Genomic DNA, 23,440 nt, shown 5'->3' on the forward strand with positions numbered 1-23,440 from the left:
AGGATGTGTTCTCTGTCATGAAGCCGTATACAATCAGGATGTGTTCCCTGTCATAAAGCCGTATACAATCAGGATGTGTTCCCTGTCATGAAGCCGTATACAATCAGGATGTGTTCCCTGTCATGAAGCCGTACACAATCAGGATGTGTTCTCTGTCATGAAGCCGTATACAATCAGGATGTGTTCCCTGTCATAAAGCCGTATACAATCAGGATGTGTTCCCTGTCATAAAGCCATATACAATCAGGATGTGTTCCCTGTCATGAAGCCGTACACAATCAGGATGTGTTCCCTGTCATAAAGCCGTATACAATCAGGATGTGTTCCCTGTCATAAAGCCGTATACAATCAGGATGTGTTCCCTGTCATAAAGCCGTATACAATCAGGATGTGTTCCCTGTCATAAAGCCGTACACAATCAGGATGTGTTCCATGTCATAAAGCCGCATACAATCAGGATGTGTTCCCTGTCATAAAGCCGTACACAATCAGGATGTGTTCCATGTCATAAAGCCGTATACAATCAGGATGTGTTCCCTGTCATAAAGCCGTATACAATCAGGATGTGTTCCCTGTCATAAAGCCGTATACAATCAGGATGTGTTCCCTGTCATGAAGCCGTATACAATCAGGATGTGTTCCCTGTCATAAAGCCGTATACAATCAGGATGTGTTCCCTGTCATAAAGCCGTACACAATCAGGATGTGTTCCCTGTCATAAAGCCGTATACAATCAGGATGTGTTCCCTGTCATAAAGCCGTATACAATCAGGATGTGTTCCCTGTCATAAAGCCGTATACAATCAGGATGTGTTCCCTGTCATAAAGCCGTACACAATCAGGATGTGTTCCATGTCATAAAGCCGTATACAATCAGGATGTGTTCCCTGTCATAAAGCCGTATACAATCAGGATGTGTTCCCTGTCATAAAGCCGTATACAATCAGGATGTGTTCCCTGTCATAATGGCATGATTTTATTGCTTAATTTATAGGTATTGTCATCAAACCATGTTCATATTACCCTCATATGTGCTTGCACTGTGCACTCAGCAGGCACACGTTTTTGACTGGTAGAAAAACTTAACTCGCCGAACAGAGATGCTGGCAGAAAGATGAAGTGTCAAGCAGAAAGATGAAGTGTCAAGCAGAAAGAGACAGGAGCAGGACCAGGCTGCATACATGTCTCCCTTTGGGGGAACAGGACCTTTGGCACCAGTGGAAAGCAGGGTCCATGTATGGCAGTTAGCCAGTGTTGGACAACTTAGTTCTCCCATCTTCAAGTCTGTTGATGTTTAGAGGAATAACGGCAGAACATACTGTCTTTAAAGTAATGGGACTATCTGTGCAGAGCAGTGGTGTAGTGGTAACAACAGGGTTCAATCCCTGTGTCCAGCCTTCCCACTGTTTCTTCCACTTGGCTGTTTTCCTGTCTGATTTCCTTACGGAGTGGGTTTGATTTGCACACCACAATGTCTCACATGGTGCTATTACTTCTTGTTATGGAAATTGTGAAAATACACTATCTGCAATGATTGACCTTATCATATTGAAATGACCAAAAGGAGAAACATTCTATTTGGTCAACAGTGATTATGAAGATTGCCACTACCTATGTCTGCAACTGTGTGAAATGTTAGGTACATTGGCAATGTTAGCAAAGAAAAAGTAATCTGCTTTAGTATATAAAAGTTACAAATATACAGGAAGTCTCTGGTAGCTTGACTTTAGAGATCTGGGGAAGGGAGGACTCATTGCTGTCTATATTGGATTGAATGGTATAGGCCTTCACATTGGATTCTCCCAGCAGCACTGAGCTGTGGATGATCCCTTGCCTGGCCTCTTTGTAGTAAGGTGCACCCACGCCCCTCCCCATTATGATGTCATGTGTCTGGCCAGACAGCCAGAAGGTATATGACACAGACAGCCTCTGCAGATGCTGTACTGTGAAAGAGTCCAAGAAGGCTGGCTTGTCTCCTACAGATTTGCACTTGATCTCTTGTGAGATGCCACACCTCTGCGTTGTTCAGCAGGAGGGCCACGTTGAGCGGGCACGTGTACCAGACGGTCAAGAGTCTTATTTGCACTATCAAATCAAATGTTATTGGTCACATACACATGGTCAGCAAATGTTATTGCGAGTGTAGCGAAATGCTTGTAATAACACTTAAGATTAATACATAATATATAATACATAAAAAACAAAATACTGCAAAGTTTCCTAAGGACTAGAAGCGAGACAGCCCTCTCTGTCAGCGCCATCTTGAGTCTGCGCCAATGGCCATTAGTGCCATCTAAACTGGAGCTGACTGCCCGGTGCAGCACAGAGAACAGGTGAATGCTGTTCATCGACTACAGCTCGGCATTCAACACCATAGTACCCTCCAAGCTCGTCATCAAGCTCGAGACCCTGGGTCTCGACCCCGCCCTGTGCAACTGGGTACTGGACTTCCTGACGGGCCGCCCCCAGGTGGTGAGGGTAGGCAACAACATCTCCTCCCCGCTGATCCTCAACACGGGGGCCCCACAAGGGTGCGTTCTGAGCCCTCTCCTGTACTCCCTGTTCACCCACGACTGCGTGGCCACGCACGCCTCCAACTCAACCCTCAAGTTTGCGGACGACACAACAGTGGTAGGCTTGATTACCAACAACGACGAGACGGCCTACAGAGAGGAGGTGAGGGCCCTCGGAGTGTGGTGTCAGGAAAATAACCTCACACTCAACGTCAACAAAACTAAGGAGATGATTGTGGACTTCAGGAAACAGCAGAGGGAACACCCCCCTATCCACATCGATGGAACAGTAGTGGAGAGGGTAGCAAGTTTTAAGTTCCTCGGCACACACATCACAGACAAACTGAATTGGTCCACTCACACTGACAGCGTCGTGAAGAAGGCGCAGCAGCGCCTCTTCAACCTCAGGAGGCTGAAGAAATTCGGCTTGTCACCAAAAGCACTCACAAACTTCTACAGATGCACAATCGAGAGCATCCTGGTGGGCTGTATCACCGCCTGGTACGGCAACTGCTCCGCCTCAACCGTAAGGCTCTCCAGAGGGTAGTGAGGTCTGCACAACGCATCACCGGGGGCAAACTACCTGCCCTCCAGGACACCTACACCACCCGATGTTACAGGAAGGCCATAAAGATCATCAAGGACATCAACCACCCGAGCCACTGCCTGTTCACCCCGCTATCATCCAGAAGGCGAGGTCAGTACAGGTGCATCAAAGCTGGGACCGAGAGACTGAAAAACAACTTCTATCTCAAGGCCATCAGACTGTTAAACAGCCACCACTAACATTGAGTGGCTGCTGCCAACACACTGTCATTGACACTGACCCAACTCCAGCCACTTTAATAATGGGAATTGATGGGAAATTATGTAAATATATCACTAGCCACTTTAAACAATGCTACCTTATATAATGTTACTTACCCTACATTATTCATCTCATATGCATAGTATATACTGTACTCTATATCATCGACTGCATCCTTATGTAATACATGTATCACTAGCCACTTTAACTATGCCACTTTGTTTACTTTGTCTACATACTCATCTCATATGTATATACTGTACTCGATACCATCTACTGTATGCTGCCCTGTACCATCACTCATTCATATATCCTTATGTACATATTCTTTATCCCCTTACACTGTTTATAAGACAGTAGTTTTGGAATTGTTAGTTAGATTACTTGTTGGTTATCACTGCATTGTCGGAACTAGAAGCACAAGCATTTCGCTACACTCGCATTAACATCTGTTAATCATGTGTATGTGACAAATAAAATTCGATTTGATTTGATTTGAGGTGGTTCCTACAGGTACACTCTCTGGGTTTGATAACACCACAGGCCACCAGCTCATGGACACAAGCACAGTATAACAGGCTGTGGTCAGTCACATATGTCAGTTAAACTCTGGCCCGAGGAGGCCGGACACCACCATCCATATCAAGCAGGACAACAGAGCTTGACTAAGGTGCCTGAGGTTTGACATCTCCATCTCCAACGGATGGAGGCACACCTCATTGAAGTCAGGCCAAGATGGTGCCTCTGATCCCTTTAGGAAATGGATCCTGTTCCCCAGCCAGAGACTGAGGGAATCTTAGGACCTAACTAAGCAGTTTTTGGCTGATGAAAAGAGAATGTCCAATCACAGACTGTCTTTGTTATGTTCATAGCTCCGTCCAGACTGAGCTGCTCAATTGGCTGTTTGAGGCTGTCCTGACCAGATGGAAGGGAGGATATTGGCTCCGGAGCCTTGTTAGCACAGGGTCACATCTGTCAACAACAGAATGAGCACTAAATACAAACAGTTCATCCTGGAACTCAAAGATGACTCCCACAGTACATCTATCAAGTCATTTATCTATATATTTGTAGCATTCCTGTGTCTCTCCACATAGGCTTGTTTTTTCAGGCCACCTGGTGACATATTGGCAGATATTAGCCTCATACCTGCTGTAATTACCTGATTGTCTGGAGGTGTTGCTTTGAGGGATGACAGAATATTCATTCTGAAAAATAACTGAAAACCACAAGAGGGCCTTGGATTGAAAGACAGACTAAGCTGAGAATTTATGGAGTTAGAGTTAGGAGTTTATGGAGGTAGAGTTAGAAATTTGGCTGTCAGGAGTATTACAATGTAAATTCACTTTTAATCCATCTGTCTGCATATTCGAAGACGTCATATGAGGGTGCAGTGAGATACCCGATAGGTTGGACGATACTCTTCTCGGCAATTATCTTGAAAAAACGTATACTTAAAAACTGTAAATCGACCAATCCTCCATCGTTAAGACAATGGAAAGATCATATACTTCATTATCTAAATATGGAAAAAGCATAGGCGACAGAGAGGAATAAAATGGTGCAATTTGAAGACATAGTGGAGAGTGGTGCAGACATGGAGATAAGGGTGAGAGTAGGTGGGTCTGAGCAGGAGTGATGTTTTTGATGTTTTTTTGTATGTTGTCTTTTGTATGTGTATGTTTTGTATTGTTCACTGAACAAAAATATAAACGCAACATGTTGGTCCCATTTTTATTTTATTTATTTTTATTTCACCATTATTTAACCAGGTAGGCTAGTTGAGAACAAGTTCTCATTTACAACTGCGACCTGGCCAAGATAAAGCATATGTCACGCCTTGGTCTTAGTATTTTGTGTTTTCTTTAATTATTTGTTCAGGCCAGGGTGTGACATGGGTTTATTGTATTGTCGTATTGGGGTTTTTGTAGGCATTGGGATTGTGGTTGATTAGGGGTGTGTCTAGTATAGGCTTGGCTGCCTGAGGCGGTTCTCAATCAGAGTCAGGTGATTCTTGTTGTCTCTGATGGGGAACCGTATTTAGGTAGCCGGGGTTTCACTTTGTATTTCGTGGGTGATTGTTCCTATCTCTGTGTAGTGTTCACCAGATAGGCTGTAATTAGTTCTCGTTCCGTTTGTTGTTTTGTATTTGTATAAGTTATTTCATGTATCGCGATCCATTCATTAAAGAACATGAGTAACAACCACGCTGCATTTCGGTCCGACTCTCTTTCGACAAACGAAGAACGCCGTTACAGCATAGCAGTGTGGACAGACAACAACACAGAGTTATACATGGAGTAACCAAGTCAATAACACAGTATTAAAAAAAGAAAGAGAAAAAAATAGTCTATATACATTGTGTGCAAAAGGCATGAGGAGGTAGGCGAATAATTACAATTTAGCAGATTAACGAGTGATAAATGATCAGATGGTCATGTGCAAGTAGAGATACTGGTGTGCAAAAGAGCAGAAAAGTAAATAAATAAAAACAGTATCGGGGTGAGATAGGTAAATTGGGTGGGCTATTTACCGATGGACTATGTACAGCTGCAGCGATCGGTTAGCTGCTCAGATAGCAAATGTTTAAAGTTGGTGAGGGAGATAAAAGTCTCCAACTTCAACGATTTTTGCAATTCGTTCCAGTCACAGGCAGCAGAGAACTGGATGCAAAGGCAGCCAAATGAGGTGTTGGCTTTAGAGATGATCAGTGAGATACACCTGCTGGAGCGCGTGCTACGGGTGGGTGTTGCCATCGTGACCAGTGAACTGAGATAAGGCGGAGCTTTACCTAGCATGGACTTGTAGATGACCTGGAGCCAGTGGGTCTGGCGACGAATATGTAGCAAGGGCCAGTCGACTAGAGCATACGGGTCGCAGTGGTGGGTGGTATAAGGTGCTTTAGTCAGGTCTGGAATGAACCAGGGGCTATGCTATATCTGTTCTTAGTTCTGTATTTTTTGAACGGAGCATGCTTATCTAAGATGGTGAGGAAGTTACTTTTAAAGAAAGACCAGGCATCCTCAACTGACGGGATGAGGTCAATATCCTTCAAGGATACCCGGGCCAGGTTGATTAGAAAGGCCTGCTCGCAGAAGTGTTTTAGGGAGCGTTTGACAGTGATGAGGGGTGGTCGTTTGACTGCGGACCCGTAGCGGATACAGGCAATGAGGCAGTGATCGCTGAGATCCTGATTGAAGACAGCGGAGGTGTGGTCCTTCTGTGGCTCAGTTGGTAGAGCATGGCGCTTGTAACGCCAGGGTAGTGGGTTCGATTCCCGGGACCACCCATACGTAGAATGTATGCACACATGACTGTAAGTCGCTTTGGATAAAAGCATCTGCTAAATGGCATATATTATTATTATTATTATTATAACTGAAATGTGTCTTCCGCATTTACCCAACCCCTCTGAATCAGAGAGGTGCGGGGGGCTGCCATGTGTATTATACATGTATAATATATGTTTTTGTTTTAAAAATCATACATTTTCTTTACTGATTTAACCTCGTCTAAGTAGTAGGAGAAAAATCTATTAATCCCGAAGCCACTCCTGAGGGGTAAACATTGTTTCTTAAAACACCATACAGGTGATTTATTCTGAGACGATAAAACTAGAATACTTGTACATACACTAGGCCCCAAATAAAAGTATGTAGATGGGTACTATGTAACAAAACGTTTTTTTTTTTTAAATAAAATACATTTGTCAATTTGACTTAAATAATTTCAAACCAAATGGCTGGTTAAAAATACAGTATAAAAAATCTGTCTCATGAACTTTTGAGCTTTGGTGAAAGTTTTGGGAACAGGAGACATTACATTATTTTGTCCCTCAACAGAGAGACTGTCTGCAGATCAACAGCAGAGCTCCTTCCCCTGTATCTTGCAGCTTGTTGAGTGCAACACCACTCCAACTACACAAGCACTTAGTGTACGGGAAGTCTGAATGATTATGCTTTGTCAATCGCCCTGCTAGCCTAGTCTCATACTATATGTGCTGTAGCAAACTATCATAACCATGAGCCATACTGTATAAGACTAAACTATTGGCTTACATGGTCCTCCAGAGGCTGGATATCATCATCACTTAGCCATCCTACTACAGGTTATTACGCTCAGAGAGGAGTCCGAAAAGTGGTCATGTCACCAGAGTTTCTTTGACCTTGTCCTCATAACATCTACACAGCACTATTACAGCCGTTGGTCCATGCAGGTTATTGAGAAGACATGTCATACTGCATGTCTGCAGAATAATATTTGCCTCCCAGTGAGACTACTTGCAGCATAATTAATTAATTGATTTGAGACCCAACATGAACTATTTCAGAGAATACTATTTCATTATAATTACTGCATTGCAGACCATTTTCATTCCAAGATACTAAGACAACAAAAATAGGCATTTTGGTCTTGATTTCCAGGTATTGACACTACACAAGGTAAAGAGGGTATGGATTCACATTTGTTTGGTATGATCTTGAGTTGATTTACATTTCCAGAAAGAACGTGGAGGGTTTGAGGATTCACACTGGTTCAAAGACCTATCATTCTAATCAGACGGCCATTCTGGAAGTGGTTTAAGTATGCTGCGAGTATAAAAGTAAGAAGGTTGAGGTCAACTGACGTATTTGTTAACATGGGGATACATGAAGATAAAACAACGCTGGGATTCTGTGGTGCGAACAAAAACACTGATAAACAGGTTTGATCAGTATGTACTGTATGTTGTCGTCTCAATCACTTGAACCAGTTTCCTCACACACAGAGCTATAACACAATGCTAATAAAAAGGTTGTTGTCGTCTCAATCACTTGAACCAGTTTCCTCACACACAGAGCTATAACACAATGCTAATAAAAAGGTTGTTGTCGTCTCAATCACTTGAACCAGTTTCCTCACACACAGAGCTATAACACAATGCTAATAAAAAGGTTGTTGTCGTCTCAATCACTTGAACCAGTTTCCTCACACACAGAGCTATAACACAATGCTAATAAAAAGGTTGTTGTCGTCTCAATCACTTGAACCAGTTTCCTCACACACAGAGCTATAACACAATGCTAATAAAAAGGAAGATAAGGCAACAAAAAAACTTCAGTTGTCGTTCAATTAATGGAATGCTTAACATGTCAGGATATAGCAAGGACTCCAGCTTAGACAGTGATGAGATTTGATCTCAAAGGCAGTGTTAAAAAAAGGTATTCTTCCAGTTGTACTGACTTCAACAGCTGTCTGGGATGTACTGTTAGGAATGTCGATTTAAATAAAGAGAAAGTGCTCACGATTTAAACAGAACTACAAAAACAGAGATTTAACAGTCGGTATTCTTTGTAAACTGGGACGAACAACAATACATTGGATATTTATGGACAGTTTTACTTGTTGCTCGGTACTAATGACTTGCATGGTACTTAAATGGGGTCAGAATATTCAGATGATAAAAATATGTGTAGTCTAGTGGCATCAGAGACAGTTCCTGGCAGCTTTTTATGTTAATATGAAAACGATTGCTAAGGAATACAGCATTTAACTGTTACTCAAACAAGTATTGAAATATATTTAATTCCCATCTCTTTGTTCTTCAAAATAGTGTTTTCACAGGAACCTAGGTAGACTAACCCCCACGTGAACTGATTTCAAGCCAAATGGTCATATTCCACATAAACCATAGCAGCTATTAATGCAGAATAGTCTTTATGTACAGTACTGGTACTGGTCCAGCTGCTGGTAAGGCTTGTCGTATAGTGGTAAAGTAAAAGCTGACCAGGCCTGGTTTAGTGTTGAGACTAGAGGTCGACCGATTAATCGGAATGGGCGATTAATTGGGGTCGATTTCAGGTTTTCATAACAATCGGAAATTGGTATTTTTGAGCCCCGATTTGCCGATAAAAATAAATACAAATGTATACCTTTATTTAACTAGGCAAGTCAGTTAAGAACACATTCTTATTTTCAATGACGGCCTAGGAACAGTGGGTTAACTGCCTGTTCAGAGGCAGAATGACAGATTTTCACCTTGTCAGCTCGGGGGATTCAATCTTGCAACCATACAGTTAACTAGGCCAACGCAATAACGACCTGCCTCTCTCTCGTTGCACTCCACAAGGAGACTGCCTGTTAGACAAATGCAGTAAACCAAGGTAAATTGCTAGCTAGCATTAAACTTATCTTATAAAAAACAATCAATCATAATCACTAGTTAACTACACATGGTTGATGAGACTGAGCATACAAGCATCTGACTGAGCGGTGGTAGGCAGAAGCAGGCGCGTAAACATTCATTCAAACAGCACTTTCGTGCGTTGCAGCTCTTCGTTGTGCGTCAAGCATTCCGCTGTTTATGACTTCAAGGCTATCAACTCCCGAGATGAGGCTGGTGTAACCGAAGTGAAATGGCTAGCTTGTTAGCGCGCGCTAACTAGAGGGACGGAAGCTATACTGTTTCACTGGCAATACTAAAGTGCCTATAAGAACATCAAATAGTCAAAGGTTAATGAAATACAAATGGTATAGAGGGAAATAGTTCTATAATTCCTATAATAACTACAACCTAAAACGTCTTACCTGGGAATATTAAAGACTCATGTTAAAAGGAACCACCAGCTTTCATATGTTCTCATGTTCTGAGCAAGGAACTGAAACGTTAGCTTTCTTACATAGCACATATTGCACTTTTACTTTCTTCTCCAACACTTTGTTTTTACATTATTTAAACCAAATTGAACATGTTTCCTTATTTACTTGAGGCTAAATTTATTTTAATGATGTATTATATTAAGTTCAAATAAGTGTTCATTCAGTATTGTTGTAATTGGCATTATTACAAATAAAATAAAACAATCGGCCGATTAATCGGCATCGGCTTCTTTGGTCCTCCAATAATCGGTATCGGTATTGAAAAATCAATCGGTCGACCTCTAGTTGAGACTAGGTTTTCCAGTGTTGTTTGTTGCACTGTTACAGATGTAGGATCTTAATTTGATCACCCTGTTGCAGAAGAACTGTCCTGCTGCAGGATTATTTTCCTGCTGTAGCAAACCCTTCTCAAGTTAAGATCCTACATTTGTAAATCTGTCAGTTGCGCCACATGTTGACTTCAATATTACCTCTCAGACATTGGACAGAACTCATCCTAAAATAAACACTGTTGTATCTGTCAATATAAAAACAAAATCAATACAATACAAAATAATTACCAGCATTAAATCAAAACGGAGAATAAAAGATCCACAGACAAAAGCAAATTAACATTTTAACGTAAGCATCATTTTGTAACTTAAGATGCCATGGTCCTAACCAGTATGTGCGCACAAAAATGTAAACATTTCTGCAACAACAAAAAATTAAATGGGTTCCTTCATTGTTCAATCAACCTGATGCTATTGAAACACGTTTTTCCAATATTAAATTACCTATCAAAATATGACAGAATAAATAAACTGTTCAGCAGCAGTGGCCTACATTCAGGTAAAAACCACAGGAGGGCAGTGGAATGCCCTGGAATGTCAAATAAGACTTGTTGATCCAACTCATAAACGTTACTTAGAGATTGGATCCTGGTAATAAGGCAGCTTATTTCTGCTATGACAATAATTTTTTCTCTAGTTCGAAGACGGAGGAGTGACTGGGGCCGCTCTGAATTCGGCAGAGGGGCACGGTGCAGTCACGTTTCTGCCCCTCCGTGTCCATGTCAAGCAGAGAGCAGTCCATCTTGACCTCGGCGGAGGAGAGGACGATGTTGAGGCTCCTGGCGCTCTTCTCTCCAGAATAATGGCCCAGGGAGTAGCTTTTGTTGCGGCCCCTCAAGAGACCCCAGGAGTGTCGTTTGCCCCGGAGGGACAAAGGCCGGGACCTGGAGGTGACAGTCTCCCCACGGGCTGCTCTCTTAGGGGTGTCCTCCCTGTCAGACTTCTTCTTCTGAGAGGTTGTGGTGGAAGACAGTCCCGATGAAGTTGTGAGAGAGCCAGATGTACCGTTAGCTGGGGACAGAAAGGAGAAACAGAGACTGTTTCATTGTTCACGGATCATTTGTACAGTGGTGTCACCTCACAATCAAACACTACTGCATTAAATATATACAGTCTCTCTGTGTCACCCACGGTCCTGATGTCACGTTCACTCACTGTCCTGAACGATGGCCGACTTCTTCCTCCGGAGGTGAGAGCCCATGCTTTGACTGTGAGTCTTCTCTGGGGCAGCAAGCTGGGGGAGGGGGGAGGCCGGAGTCCTGCGGCCGGGCGCCTCTGGAATCTGGGGCTGGGAGCCACTTCTGGGCTGTAGTGTGGGGTGCGACAGGCTGATAGGGGCCACTTCCTTCACAGGGCTGGACTCTGGCCCCTCCGAGGCTGACCGCAGGAGGCTCTTGGTGGAGTTATACTCTGAGATGGAAGACATGGAGATGAGGTTGATGGGGCCTTGGGAGGCTGCCTCCTCCTTATGGGAAGAACGTCCACCAGGGAAGCGTGTGGCGCGCTGGAACAGACCCTCTTTCTTTTTCTTCTCCATACTGGGCTGAGGCTCAGGGTCATCTGCTGGTGGGGCATTGAGCACGTTACGCAGGTCAAAGCCCAATGCTACCGAGGCCAGCATAGAGGCACAGCCGTAGAGTACGGTGTCTGTCCGGCGGCAAGCGGAGGTCCTCTTCAGGCTGTTGGTGGGGGTGTGCTGGGGGGTGGTGCTGGTGGAGCTGGCTGAGGTGGTACTGGAGTCCTCCAGGCTTTCCCCAGGGCAGCTTCCTGCCATCCCCTCGCCCCCCTGCTGCTTCTCATCTTTCCACAGAGGTAGATCGATGTACACCTGATTGGGGAACTTCAGTTGCTTTGGTTTGGTGTTGTCCGATCCATCTGGCGAGCACATCTCTTCTTTACTGGTCCCTGAACATGAAGGACGAGGACAGAGACAGGCTGTTGACAGGGACTAAGAAATGGTCTTGTTGTGTTCCATCTGATTATATTAGAAGACACATTTTCCCTCACCTTGCTGCTCTGCAAACAACGCAGCCAACGGAACGGACTTCTGGGACTTCCCCAGACTGGTGGACCAGGGGTTGTTTCCATCAGACAGTGGCCTCACTCTGCCAGGACAAGTCAGTTTCAAAAAACAACCCACACAGACACCATGAAGATGACAGAAGAAATACTGAACGGAGATGAAAAGAAACACTAATGTCCTGTACCTTTCAGCACAGTTTCCCCGCTCCTTGGTCTGAACGGAGCTCGGTCCCCACGTTCGCCCCTTCTTCTTAATCCCCTTCTTGACGTCATCAAACTCCTCCGGCTTGTAGATGGTGCTTCGTCCCCATGTCCTGTTGCTCTCGTCCAGAGTCACTGTGATGAAGGAGAGAACATCAGTCAACAACTGGCAGAGTAGTCCAATACTCCAGTGACAAATCTGAGTGTCCAGGCCAACAGCAGATACAGTTGCAGCCAAATATATTGGCACCTTTGCACTTTCTTAAATAATTTACTATTTCTCCTAGAATAAGTGGAAAATCCAATAACAAGGTGTGGTGACAAATACTTTTAAAATGAAACTTATTTTAGAAGAAATAGGGAATTATTTAAGAAAAGTACAAGGCTGACAATATATTTTAGAGTAGAATTTAGTGGACTGGATTATTTGAGAAGATAACATCCACCATCAACCGCAAACCGCAATGGGAAATATTAATATAATCACTGCAGCTGAACACTGGTTAGGAAATCAAAAATACTCTGTATATAGATCTGTGAACATTTCAAGAACACATTGGGTTGCAAATGAAGAGAACACCTGTGATCAGGTGATAAACATTACAGGTTAAAAAATGACCTCGGATGCATCCCAACGTGTCCTTCATTTCAAAGCAAACCTATATTATTATTAGTAGTAGTAAAAACCCTGAAACATCCTGGGCTTTTCAGAGGATAAACCCAAGTACATTTTCTGAAATCAGAGATGATGATAGTCCATCAAATTGTCTTAGTAGCCAGAAGCACAGGCAACCGTTAGAACCCTAGCCGTTGAGAAACACGTTAACCGGTGCACCCACAGCAGACAGAACGGCCCCATTCCAACAATGCCAGTTGCTTGCCTTTCTTCCTAACCCCAGTATAGGGCTGGCACTCGCTGGTGATATCCACATCTTGGTGATACACATACATACTGTCCCTTCGGATACTGTCAATTCGGGCGCACACTAGAGGGAGAAAACATTCATGCAGAACCAGAACAGAGGTTAGAGAGGGAAGCTTACCCAGTCATAACAGCTACAGTGCCTTCAGAATGTATTCACACCCCTTGAATTTGATAACAGTCTGAATATAACTTGTATTACATTAAGATTGTGTCACTGGCCTACACACAATACACAATAATCCGAAAGTGGAATTATGCTTTTCGAAATGTTTACAAACTAATAAAAAACATTCAGCTGAAATGTCTTGAGTAAAGCAAGTATTCAACCTCTTTGTTATGGCAAGCCTAAATAAGGTCATGAGTAAAAATGCGCTTAAAGTCACAAAATAAGTTTCTTGGACTCATTCTGTGTGCAGTAATAATAATAATAATAATAGTGTTTAACCTGATTTTTGAATGACTACCTCATCTCTGTACCCCACACACAAAATTATCTGTAAGGTCACTCAGTCGAGCAGTGAATTTCAAACACAGATTCGACCAGGGAGGTTTTCCAATGCCTCGCAAAGGGCACCTATTGGTAGATTGGTACAAATAAAAAAAACAGACATTGAATATTCCTTTGAGCATGGTGAAGTTATTAACTACACTTTGGATGGCGTATCAATATACCCAGTCACTACAAAAATACAGGCGTCCTTCCTTACTCAGTTGCCGGAGAGGAAGGAAACCGCTCAGCGATTTCACCATAAGGTCAATGGTGATAAAACAGTTACAGATTTAAATGGCTGTGACATGAGAAAACCGAGGATGGATCAACAACATTGTAGTTACTCCACAATACTAACCTTAATGACAGAGTGAAAAGAAGAAAGCCTGTAAATAATACAAATATTCCAAAACATGCATCCCGTTTGCAATAAAGCGCTAAAGTAAAACTGCTACATGTGCTTTATTTGACAAAGAATTTATCTTCATGTCCTAAATACAAAGTGTTATGTTTGGGGCAAATCCAACACATCACTGAGTACCACTCTCCATATTTTCAATCATGGTGGTGGCTGCATCATGTTATGGGTAAAAATAATAATACTTATTTTATGTAGTGTATATAAGTATGTGGACACCTGCTCGATGAACATCTCATTCCAAAATCATTGGCATTAATATGGAGTTGGTCCTCCCTTTGCCCCTATAACAGCCTCTACTCTTCTGGGAAGGCTTTACACTTGAACATTGCTGCGGGGACTTGCTTCCATTCAGCCAGAAGAGCATTACTGAGGTCGGGCACTGATGTTGGGTGATTAGGCCTGGCTCACAGTTGGTGTTCCAATTCATCCCAAAGGTATTCAATGGGGTTGAGGTCAGGGCCCTGTGCAGGCCAGTCAAGTTCTTCCACACAGATCTCTACAAACAATTTCTGTATGGATGTTGCTTTGTACACAGGGGCAATGTCATGCTGAAACAGGAAAAGGCCTTCCCCAAACTGTTGCCACAAAGTTGGAAGCACAGAATCGTCTAGAATGTCATAGCATGCTGTGACGTTAAGATTTCCCTTCACTGGAACTAAGGGGCCTAGCCCGAACCATGAAAAACATCCCCAGATCATTATTCCTCCTCCACCAAACTTTATGGTTGGCACTATGCATTGGGGCAGGTAGGGTTTTCCTGGCATCCGCCAAACCCAGAATCATCCGTCGGACTGCTAAATGGTGAAACGGGATTAATTAATTCCTCCAGAGAACACATTTCCTCTGCTCCAGAGTCCAATAGCGGTGAGCTTTACACCACTCCAACCGATGCTTGGGCAAGGTGATCTTAGGCTTGTGTGCGGCTGCTCGGCCATTTCATGAAGCTCCCGACTAACAGTTTTTGTGCTGACGCAGTTAGGAACTCGGTAGTGAGGGTTGCAACCAAGGACAGACAATGTTTATGCGCTTCAGGGGTCCCATTCTGTCAGCTTGTGTGGCCTAACACTTCGCGGCTGAGCAGTTGCTGCTCCTAGACGTTTCCACTTCACAATAACAGCACTTACAGTTGACCGGGGCAGCTCTAGCCGGGCAGAAATTTGACAAACTGACTTGGAAAGGTGGCATCCTATGACGGTGCCATGTTGAAAGTCACTGAGCTCTTCAGTAAGGCCATTCTATTGTCAATGTTTGTCTATGCAGATTGCATAGCTGTGTGCTCGATTTGATACACCGTCAGCAACGGGTGTGGCTGAAATAGCCGAATCCACTCATTTGAAGGGGTGGCACATACTTTGTATATTTAATGTAGTACTTTTCGTTTTTTTATATTTTTGTAAAGATTTTACCCCGTTTTCTCCCCAATTTTCGTGGTATCCAATTGTTTAGTAGCTACTTTCTTGTCTCATCGCTACAAATCCCGTACGGGCTCGGGAGAGACGAAGGTTGAAAGTCATGCGTCCTCCGATATACAACCCAACCATCCGCATGCTTCTTAACACACTTCTTAACCCGGATGCCAGCCGCACCAATGTGTCGGAGGAAACACTGTGCACCTGGCAACCTTGGTTAGCGGGCACCACGACCGGCCCGCCACAGGAGTCGCTGGTGCGCAATGAGACAAGGATATCCCTACCGGTCAACCCCTCCCTAACACAGACGACGCTAGGCCAATTGTGCGTCGCCCCACGGACCTCCCAGGCGCGCCCGGTTACGACAGAGCCTGGGCGGGAACCCAGTCTCTGGTGGCACAGCTGGCGTTGCAGTACAGCGCCCTTAACCACTGTGCCACCCGGGAGGCCTTAATGTAGTACTTTTCAAAGAATATCTAAGCGTTTCAAATCACAAAAAAAGATAACCAATTTATAAAAACAACACCACAACATCATGACAGTCATTAGAAAGTTAATGGCTTCTGTGGTCATCGGAGGGAGGTAGGCAGGTAGTGCGCTGTCTTCAAGATGTCTGGTTTTTCTGTAGTAGAACTGAGATTAAGTTTGGTCTCCATAGTAGATAGCGAGTTAGCTACTCGTTCACTACAACCAAAATGAAGCACCCACTTGGATGCTGCTACGGCAGTTACGTGGCCCCAGAAAGCACACCACCTTTCAATAATAAATCAATATTATATTATATTTTCAAAATACAGGGTATGGCTTTTATTTGACTTTATCATTCATTTTAATTGTATTTTTATTTTTTCAAATGTATTATTATTTTGGGACTTTTTTTTTTTTTAAGGCCTGTCAGATCAGAATGTGTTTTGTTGGTTGATTGAAAAACAAGAAAACTTAATAAAACTTTAAATTGAAAAATAAATACAGGGTATGCTTTTTTTGGATAAAAAAAAAATAATCGAGCTAAGCACAGAGAAAATCCTAAAGGAAACCTGGTTCAGTCTGCTTTCCAACTAAGGTTGACCCCAATTAGTCGAATGGTTGATTGTTTGGTTGTTAGGCTGCAACAATGCCGAGGGCTCTTTATAACTCTGCATGATTGCTTGACGGTAGGCGGGGGCAGTACATCCTGTATAAACACAAACTCACTTCCCTGACAACAGCTCTGCACTGCTCCGTGAAGCGCAAGAAGTATGAATGCCCTGAGTTCTGCTGAGGTCGTATCACTGTAAATGCTGCATGGCCAATGCAGACGTCGGATTGACCATGCGACCAGATGCACAATGCACTTCTCTCTCCAGAATGCGCTCTCTCCTGCCGATTTGTGCACATTCAGTTTCATAACTTCTTTGTGTGAATTGTTCGCATTTGATTGTTAGTGTATATCAATTCCCCATTACATAAATCACCAGCATTACAGTTACAGTTAATTCCTATAATTTCTAATCTACAATGTTTGTTACTTTGGTTAAGGTAATTTATTTTAATGCATTCAATATTATTATTCCAGTCTTCCTGTTCCCATTGTTTGAGTGGACACATTGAAGCTATGCTACACTTGTGAGTAACATGTTTTTGGTTTGTTTTGTCAATTTAGTCATTGTCTTTTGTTTGGAGCACTCCTGTCAATGTTGAGTAACGACACACACGCATAGAAGTAGGCCTATAGGCTACCTGACAAATCTTTCCAGCTCTCTCACTTTCGATAACCACTCAGCATGAAAGCGGAAAATGCCAGTGGAAACGTCATAAAATAGGCCTACGTGATTACTTCTTAACAGTGCTCGACTTGGACTGAAATAGGTTCCAGTACTCATTTTGGGTGCTGGTACTGTTTCTATTTAGGTGCAGGATTTAATATTCTATAAAGAGGAACAGGAGCTAAAGGAGTAGAGGTGCTGGTACTCAGCTCCGGTGAGCTCCTGCCCAAGTCAAGCCCTGTTTCTTATCCCTTGCGGAAATAGCCTACAGCTGTGTCTGTCCCAAGCTCACTGGCCTGGGGAAACTCTTAGGGCCCAGAATATTTTATACAATGTTGCAAGTTAGCTAGTGCAAGCTTCAGGGCTGGATCCAATTTAATAGTTGATAGAATTATTCAAGTTCGTTGCAGACAGGCCATGTGTATCCAAAGTGATTTATAGGATATTTATTTTTATCAGGATATTTTCTACCTGCACTCTGCAATGTTTTTATTTGTTGGCTTTATATAGGCTACTTTTACATAGTTTGCATTGGCAATAGAAGTTACTTTTTAAGTTTGTATCATGTTAATTTAAATTTGGATAGAATCTTGATTAACCACATGACAATGATTTTGAAATATGAAGACGTTATTATAAATTAAAATTAAACTTTCACGAAAATGTGCATATGAAAATCATAACTGGTATGCATATCGGTAGAAATTGTGAGATAAATTCAACATTCAACATGAGAAAGGTTGCCGACTCCTCGTGCAGCCTATTACCGGCAACTTCAGGAGAGTAATGGCAGAATCTGTGAAAGCAAGCAGGAACGGTTGGAGAATAGTTGGGTCAAGTTAATTTTTTTTCTTCTGGTTATCTAGCTGCCTGGCGCCCTCGTGAGGCCTCAAAATATAAGATTAAAGCATCAGACAAACTCGATGCTTATAGTTGATTTTAATAAAACACATAGGGTGTGTCTATATATGGAAAAATACACGTATAAAAATGTAAACCAATCAATTGGTTGAAAGAACAGACAACATTTGGTCAACCAATATTTTTGGGGGGACGGGGACAGCCCTATATCCAACAGACACTGGAAGACAAGTTCACCTTTCACCTTTTTTAACCTAAAACACAACGCCAAAATATACACTGGAGTTGCTTACTAAGATGACATTGAATGTTCCTGAGTGGCCTAGATAGAGTTTTGACTTAAAATCGTCTTGAAAATCTATGGCAAGATTTGATGATGGCTGTCTAGCTATGATCAACAACCAACTTTTGAAAATAATAATGTGCAAATATTGTACAATCCAGGTGTACAAAAGCTCTTAGAAACTTACCCAGAAAGACTCACAGCTCTAATTGCAGCCGCAGGTGATTCTAACATGTATTGACTCAAGGGTGTGTATACTTATGTAAATTATATATTTCTGTATTTAATTTAATACATTTGCAAACATTTTAAAAAAACATGTTTTTACTTTGTCATGAAGGGGTATCGTGTGTAGATGGGAAAAATTCAGGCTGTAACAAAACAAAAAGCGGAATAAATCAAGGGGTATGAATACTTTCTGAAGGCACAAGATGCCATGATAAATCACACGTACAAAGCTTTGTTTCACAGCACACTTGGGCACACACTTGATTTTATACTTATGTATCTGACCCAGGTCTGTTGTGTTGCAGTATGCTGGATTGTCTGAGGTGTACTTACACTGGATGGCCCGGAGGCGGGGTATGAGTGTGGGGCTGCTGGGGGGGCTGGTGTTCAGACTCCTACTGTCCATGGAGGGTGACGCCTGCACCGTGATCTTGTGCTGGAAATCTAGAAAACAGAGACACAGGTAAGGGTGGTTGGTCACTTTGACCATTGGTGTAATATCTCATTGACAGACTACGTAACATAAAAAGGTATTGTAACGTCTGTCAAAAGACTGGGATGCAACGACCAATGTGCGAAAGTAGTTCCGCTTTGACTAGGCTAGTATGCTGTCTAGTTAATATGCTGTTCTACATGATGTCTTGTTAGTATGTGGTCCTTCATGATGTCTTGTTAGTATGCTGTCCTCCATGATGTCTTGTCAGTATGCTGTCCTCCATTATGTCTTGTTAGTATGCTGTCCTCCATTATGTCTTGTTAGTATGCTGTCCTCCATTATGTCTTGTCAGTATGCTGTCTTCCATTATGTCTTGTCAGTATGCTGTCCTCCATGATGTCTTGTTAGTATGCTGTCCTCCATTATGTCTTGTTAGTATGCTGTCTTCCATTATGTCTTGTCAGTATGCTGTCCTCCATTATGTCTTGTTAGTATGCTGTCCTCCATTATGTCTTGTTAGTATGCTGTCCTCCATTATGTCTTGTTAGTATGCTGTCCTCCATTATGTCTTGTTAGTATGCTGTCCTCCATTATGTCTTGTTAGTATGCTGTCTTCCATTATGTCTTGTCAATATGCTGTCCTCCATGATGTCTTGTTAGTATGCTGTCCTCCATTATGTCTTGTTAGTATGCGGTCTTCCATTATGTCTTGTCAATATGCTGTCCTCCATTATGTCTTGTTAGTATGCTGTCCTCCATTATGTCTTGTTAGTATGCTGTCTTCCATTATGTCTTGTCAATATGCTGTCCTCCATTATGTCTTGTTAGTATGCTGTCCTCCATTATGTCTTGTCAATATGCTGTCCTCCATGATGTCTTGTTAGTATGCTGTCCTCCATTATGTCTTGTTAGTATGCTGTCTTCCATTATGTCTTGTCAATATGCTGTCCTCCATTATGTCTTGTTAGTATGCTGTCCTCCATTATGTCTTGTTAGTATGCTGTCTTCCAGTATGTCTTGTTAGTATGCTGTCCTCCATTATGTCTTGTTAGTATGCTGTCTTCCATTATGTCTTGTCAATATGCTGTCCTCCATTATGTCTTGTTAATATGCTGTCCCACATGATGTCTTGTTAGTATGCTGTCTTCCATTATGTCTTGTTAGTATGCTGTCCTCCATGATGTCTTGTTAGTATGCTGTCCTCCATGTCTTGTTAGTGTGCTGTCCTCCATGATGTCTTGTTAGTGTGCTGTCCTCCATGATGTCTTGTTAGTATGCTGTCCTCCATGATGTCTTGTTAGTATGCTGTCCTACATGATGTCTTGTTAGTATGCTGTCCTACATTATGTCTTGTTAGTATGCTGTCCTCCATGTCTTGTTAGTGTGCTGTCCTCCATGATGTCTTGTTAGTATGCTGTCCTCCATTATGTCTTGTTAGTATGCTGTCCTCCATGTCTTGTTAGTGTGCTGTCCTCCATGATGTCTTGTTAGTATGCTGTCCTACATTATGTCTTGTTAGTATGCTGTCCTCCATGTCTTGTTAGTGTGCTGTCCTCCATGATGTCTTGTTAGTATGCTGTCCTCCATGATGTCTTGTTAGTATGCTGTCCTCCATGATGTCTTGTTAGTATACTGTCTTCTAAATATAATAATAATAATATATGCCATTTAGCAGACGCTTTTATCCAAAGCGACTTACAGTCATGTGTGCATACATTCTACGTATGGGTGGTCCCGGGGATCGAACCCACTACCCTGGCGTTACAAGCGCCATGCTCTACCAACTGAGCTACAGAAGTACCACCATCTTGTTAGTATGCTGTCCTCCATTATGTCTTGTTAGTATACTGTCCTCCATTATGTCCTGTTAGTATGCTGTCCTCCATGATGTCTTGTTAGTATGCTGTCCTCCATGATGTCTTGTTAGTATGCTGTCCTCCATGATGTCTTGTTAGTATGCTGTCCTCCATGATGTCTTGTTAGTATGCTGTCCTCCATGATGTCTTGTTAGTATACTGTCCTCCATTATGTCCTGTTAGTATGCTGTCCTCCATGATGTGTTGTTAGTATGCTGTCCTACATGATGTCTTGTTAGTATGCTGTCCTCCATGATGTCTTGTTAGTATGCTGTCCTCCATGATGTCTTGTTAGTATGCTGTCCTCCATTATGTCTTGTTAGTATACTGTCCTCCATTATGTCCTGTTAGTATGCTGTCCACCATGATGTCTAGTTAGTATACTGTCCTCCATGATGTCTTGTTAGTATGCTGTCCTCCATGATGTCTTGTTAGTATGCTGTCCTCCATGATGTCTTGTTAGTATGCTGTCCTCCATGATGTCTTGTTAGTATGCTGTCCTCCATGATGTCTTGTTAGTATGCTGTCCTCCATGATGTCTTGTTAGTATGCTGTCCTCCATTATGTCTTGTTAGTATGCTGTCTTCCATTATGTCTTGTCAATATGCTGTCCTCCATGATGTCTTGTTAGTATGCTGTCCTCCATTATGTCTTGTTAGTATGCTGTCTTCCATTATGTCTTGTCAATATGCTGTCCTCCATTATGTCTTGTTAGTATGCTGTCCTCCATGTCTTGTTGGTATGCGGTCCTACATTATGTCTTGTCAGTATGCTGTCCCACATGATGTCTTGTTAGTATGCTGTCCTCCATTATGTCTTGTTAGTATGCTGTCCTCCATGATGTCTTGTTAGTATACTGTCCTCCATGATGTCTTGTTAGTATGCTGTCCTCCATTATGTCTTGTTAGTATGCTGTCCTCCATGATGTCTTGTTAGTATGCTGTCCTCCATGATATCTTGTTAGTATGCTGTCATACGTCTATGATTCTAACAGAGCTGCTAAACAAATAAAGATTGGTGTAAATCTATTGAACTTTTTGTCAACTCGAAGGTAACACTGACTTTGACAAAGAGAAAGACAGACTATCAACCAACCCGACAAGACAGAAAGAGAGTCAGAAACAGACAGATGGTCAGAAACACCCACCTGAGGGCAGGCTGATGCGGTTGCCGTCCTTGAGTTTGAGGCGGCTGCGTTTGAACTTGCCCTTCCTCTTCTTGACGTTGGGCTTGTCCTTGTTGAGCTGAAAGATGAGGATGTTGAGTTCCCTCTCCAACACATTGATCTCCCGCTCCGCCAGCTGCTGCTCCCTCCTCTTCAGCAGCTCCTCGTGGGACTTCTGCTGCAGCGCCGCACGCGTTAGCTCCTCCTCCCGTGAACGCAGCTCCTACAGGAACACATGGAGGGTCTGGATAGGTATTTTACCTATCAGGCAGTTGTGCCAGCCCCTGCCATACAATAGTAGGGGAAACACTACCATAATGATCCACACACAGGTTCTAGGCAGTGCATTATTTCCTTAGCCCTTCTGTCATTTCTACTAAAAATAACTTGCATACCTTCATTGTTCACATATTTTATCAGATTGAACTCTTTGTAAATGATAAGAAACAAAGTTCTCTGCAAACACAGCAGTGATCAGTGCTCTTCCCCCCCAACCTTCACAATCAGTGAACTTACTCTGGGTGGTAGAAAAACAAAGCATTAGCTTTAGGCTAGAGTGGCCTGTGACCCCTAGCCACCCAGTCCACAGAGCTGTCCCAGGCCCTCTGTCTGCAGTAACAGCAAGGTGGGCCCATTGTAGTGCTGCATGGCCCTGAAGCATAGACCTTACTGTAGGAAAGCATCTTTAAGAGAGGCTGGCCAGCACTCACAAGTTGTAAATCTCAACTGGCTTTATGGAGCTTTGCAGAAATGTTGTGGTGCTCGGGGAGAGGATGACTAAGCCAAAGATCACAAGCTAAAGGGGGCTTCCATCGCTTGATCATCAACTAGGATGTGAATGAGTAGGGTTGACAAAATCACTTGAACTATTTCGTAGAGCAGCATTTGAATTATGTTTTGGTTCCTCTCAGAAAACATAATAATCCTTAAATGAATGACTTCTGCAAAGCAGCTTTACAAACCCACTGAAGTGAAATTAGATATTTTGTGTAACAACTTTGCAACTTGTGAGGTAGAAAAAATATACAATCATTTCAGTGTTAAAACGAACAGAAAAACAATAACCCTATATCTGGACTCAAAACTTCACTTTGTAGTTACAGAAG

The 23,440-nt window shown here is 42.7% G+C and overlaps 2 protein-coding genes across 6 annotated transcripts in view; both read right to left on the bottom strand.

The window, feature by feature from the left end:
- Positions 1-23,440, bottom strand: part of LOC118371013 (regulator of G-protein signaling 17-like) — a 373,137-nt gene that overhangs the window by 195,778 nt on the left and 153,919 nt on the right. The window lies entirely within an intron of this gene.
- LOC118371014 (mitogen-activated protein kinase kinase kinase 21-like) overlaps positions 7,646-23,440 on the bottom strand; it is a 40,914-nt gene continuing 25,119 nt past the window's right edge. For 2 of the 5 annotated variants that reach the window (XM_035756304.2, XM_035756308.2), the window contains 7 exons: positions 22,317-22,557; positions 19,211-19,321; positions 13,397-13,501; positions 12,500-12,650; positions 12,300-12,397; positions 11,448-12,227; positions 7,646-11,303 (listed from right to left, as the gene is read on the bottom strand). In XM_035756304.2, the coding sequence (XP_035612197.1) occupies positions 10,906-11,303; positions 11,448-12,227; positions 12,300-12,397; positions 12,500-12,650; positions 13,397-13,501; positions 19,211-19,321; positions 22,317-22,557 (1,884 nt within the window). In that variant the 3' untranslated portion in view covers positions 7,646-10,905. The remainder of the gene's footprint in view (positions 11,304-11,447; positions 12,228-12,299; positions 12,398-12,499; positions 12,651-13,396; positions 13,502-19,210; positions 19,322-22,316; positions 22,558-23,440) is intronic. The other 3 variants (XM_035756305.2, XM_035756306.2, XM_035756307.2) reach the window with 3 other exon arrangements.

This window comes from Oncorhynchus keta, chromosome 2, assembly GCF_023373465.1.
Source record: "Oncorhynchus keta strain PuntledgeMale-10-30-2019 chromosome 2, Oket_V2, whole genome shotgun sequence".
In the NCBI taxonomy this organism is placed as follows: Eukaryota; Metazoa; Chordata; class Actinopteri; order Salmoniformes; family Salmonidae; genus Oncorhynchus; species Oncorhynchus keta.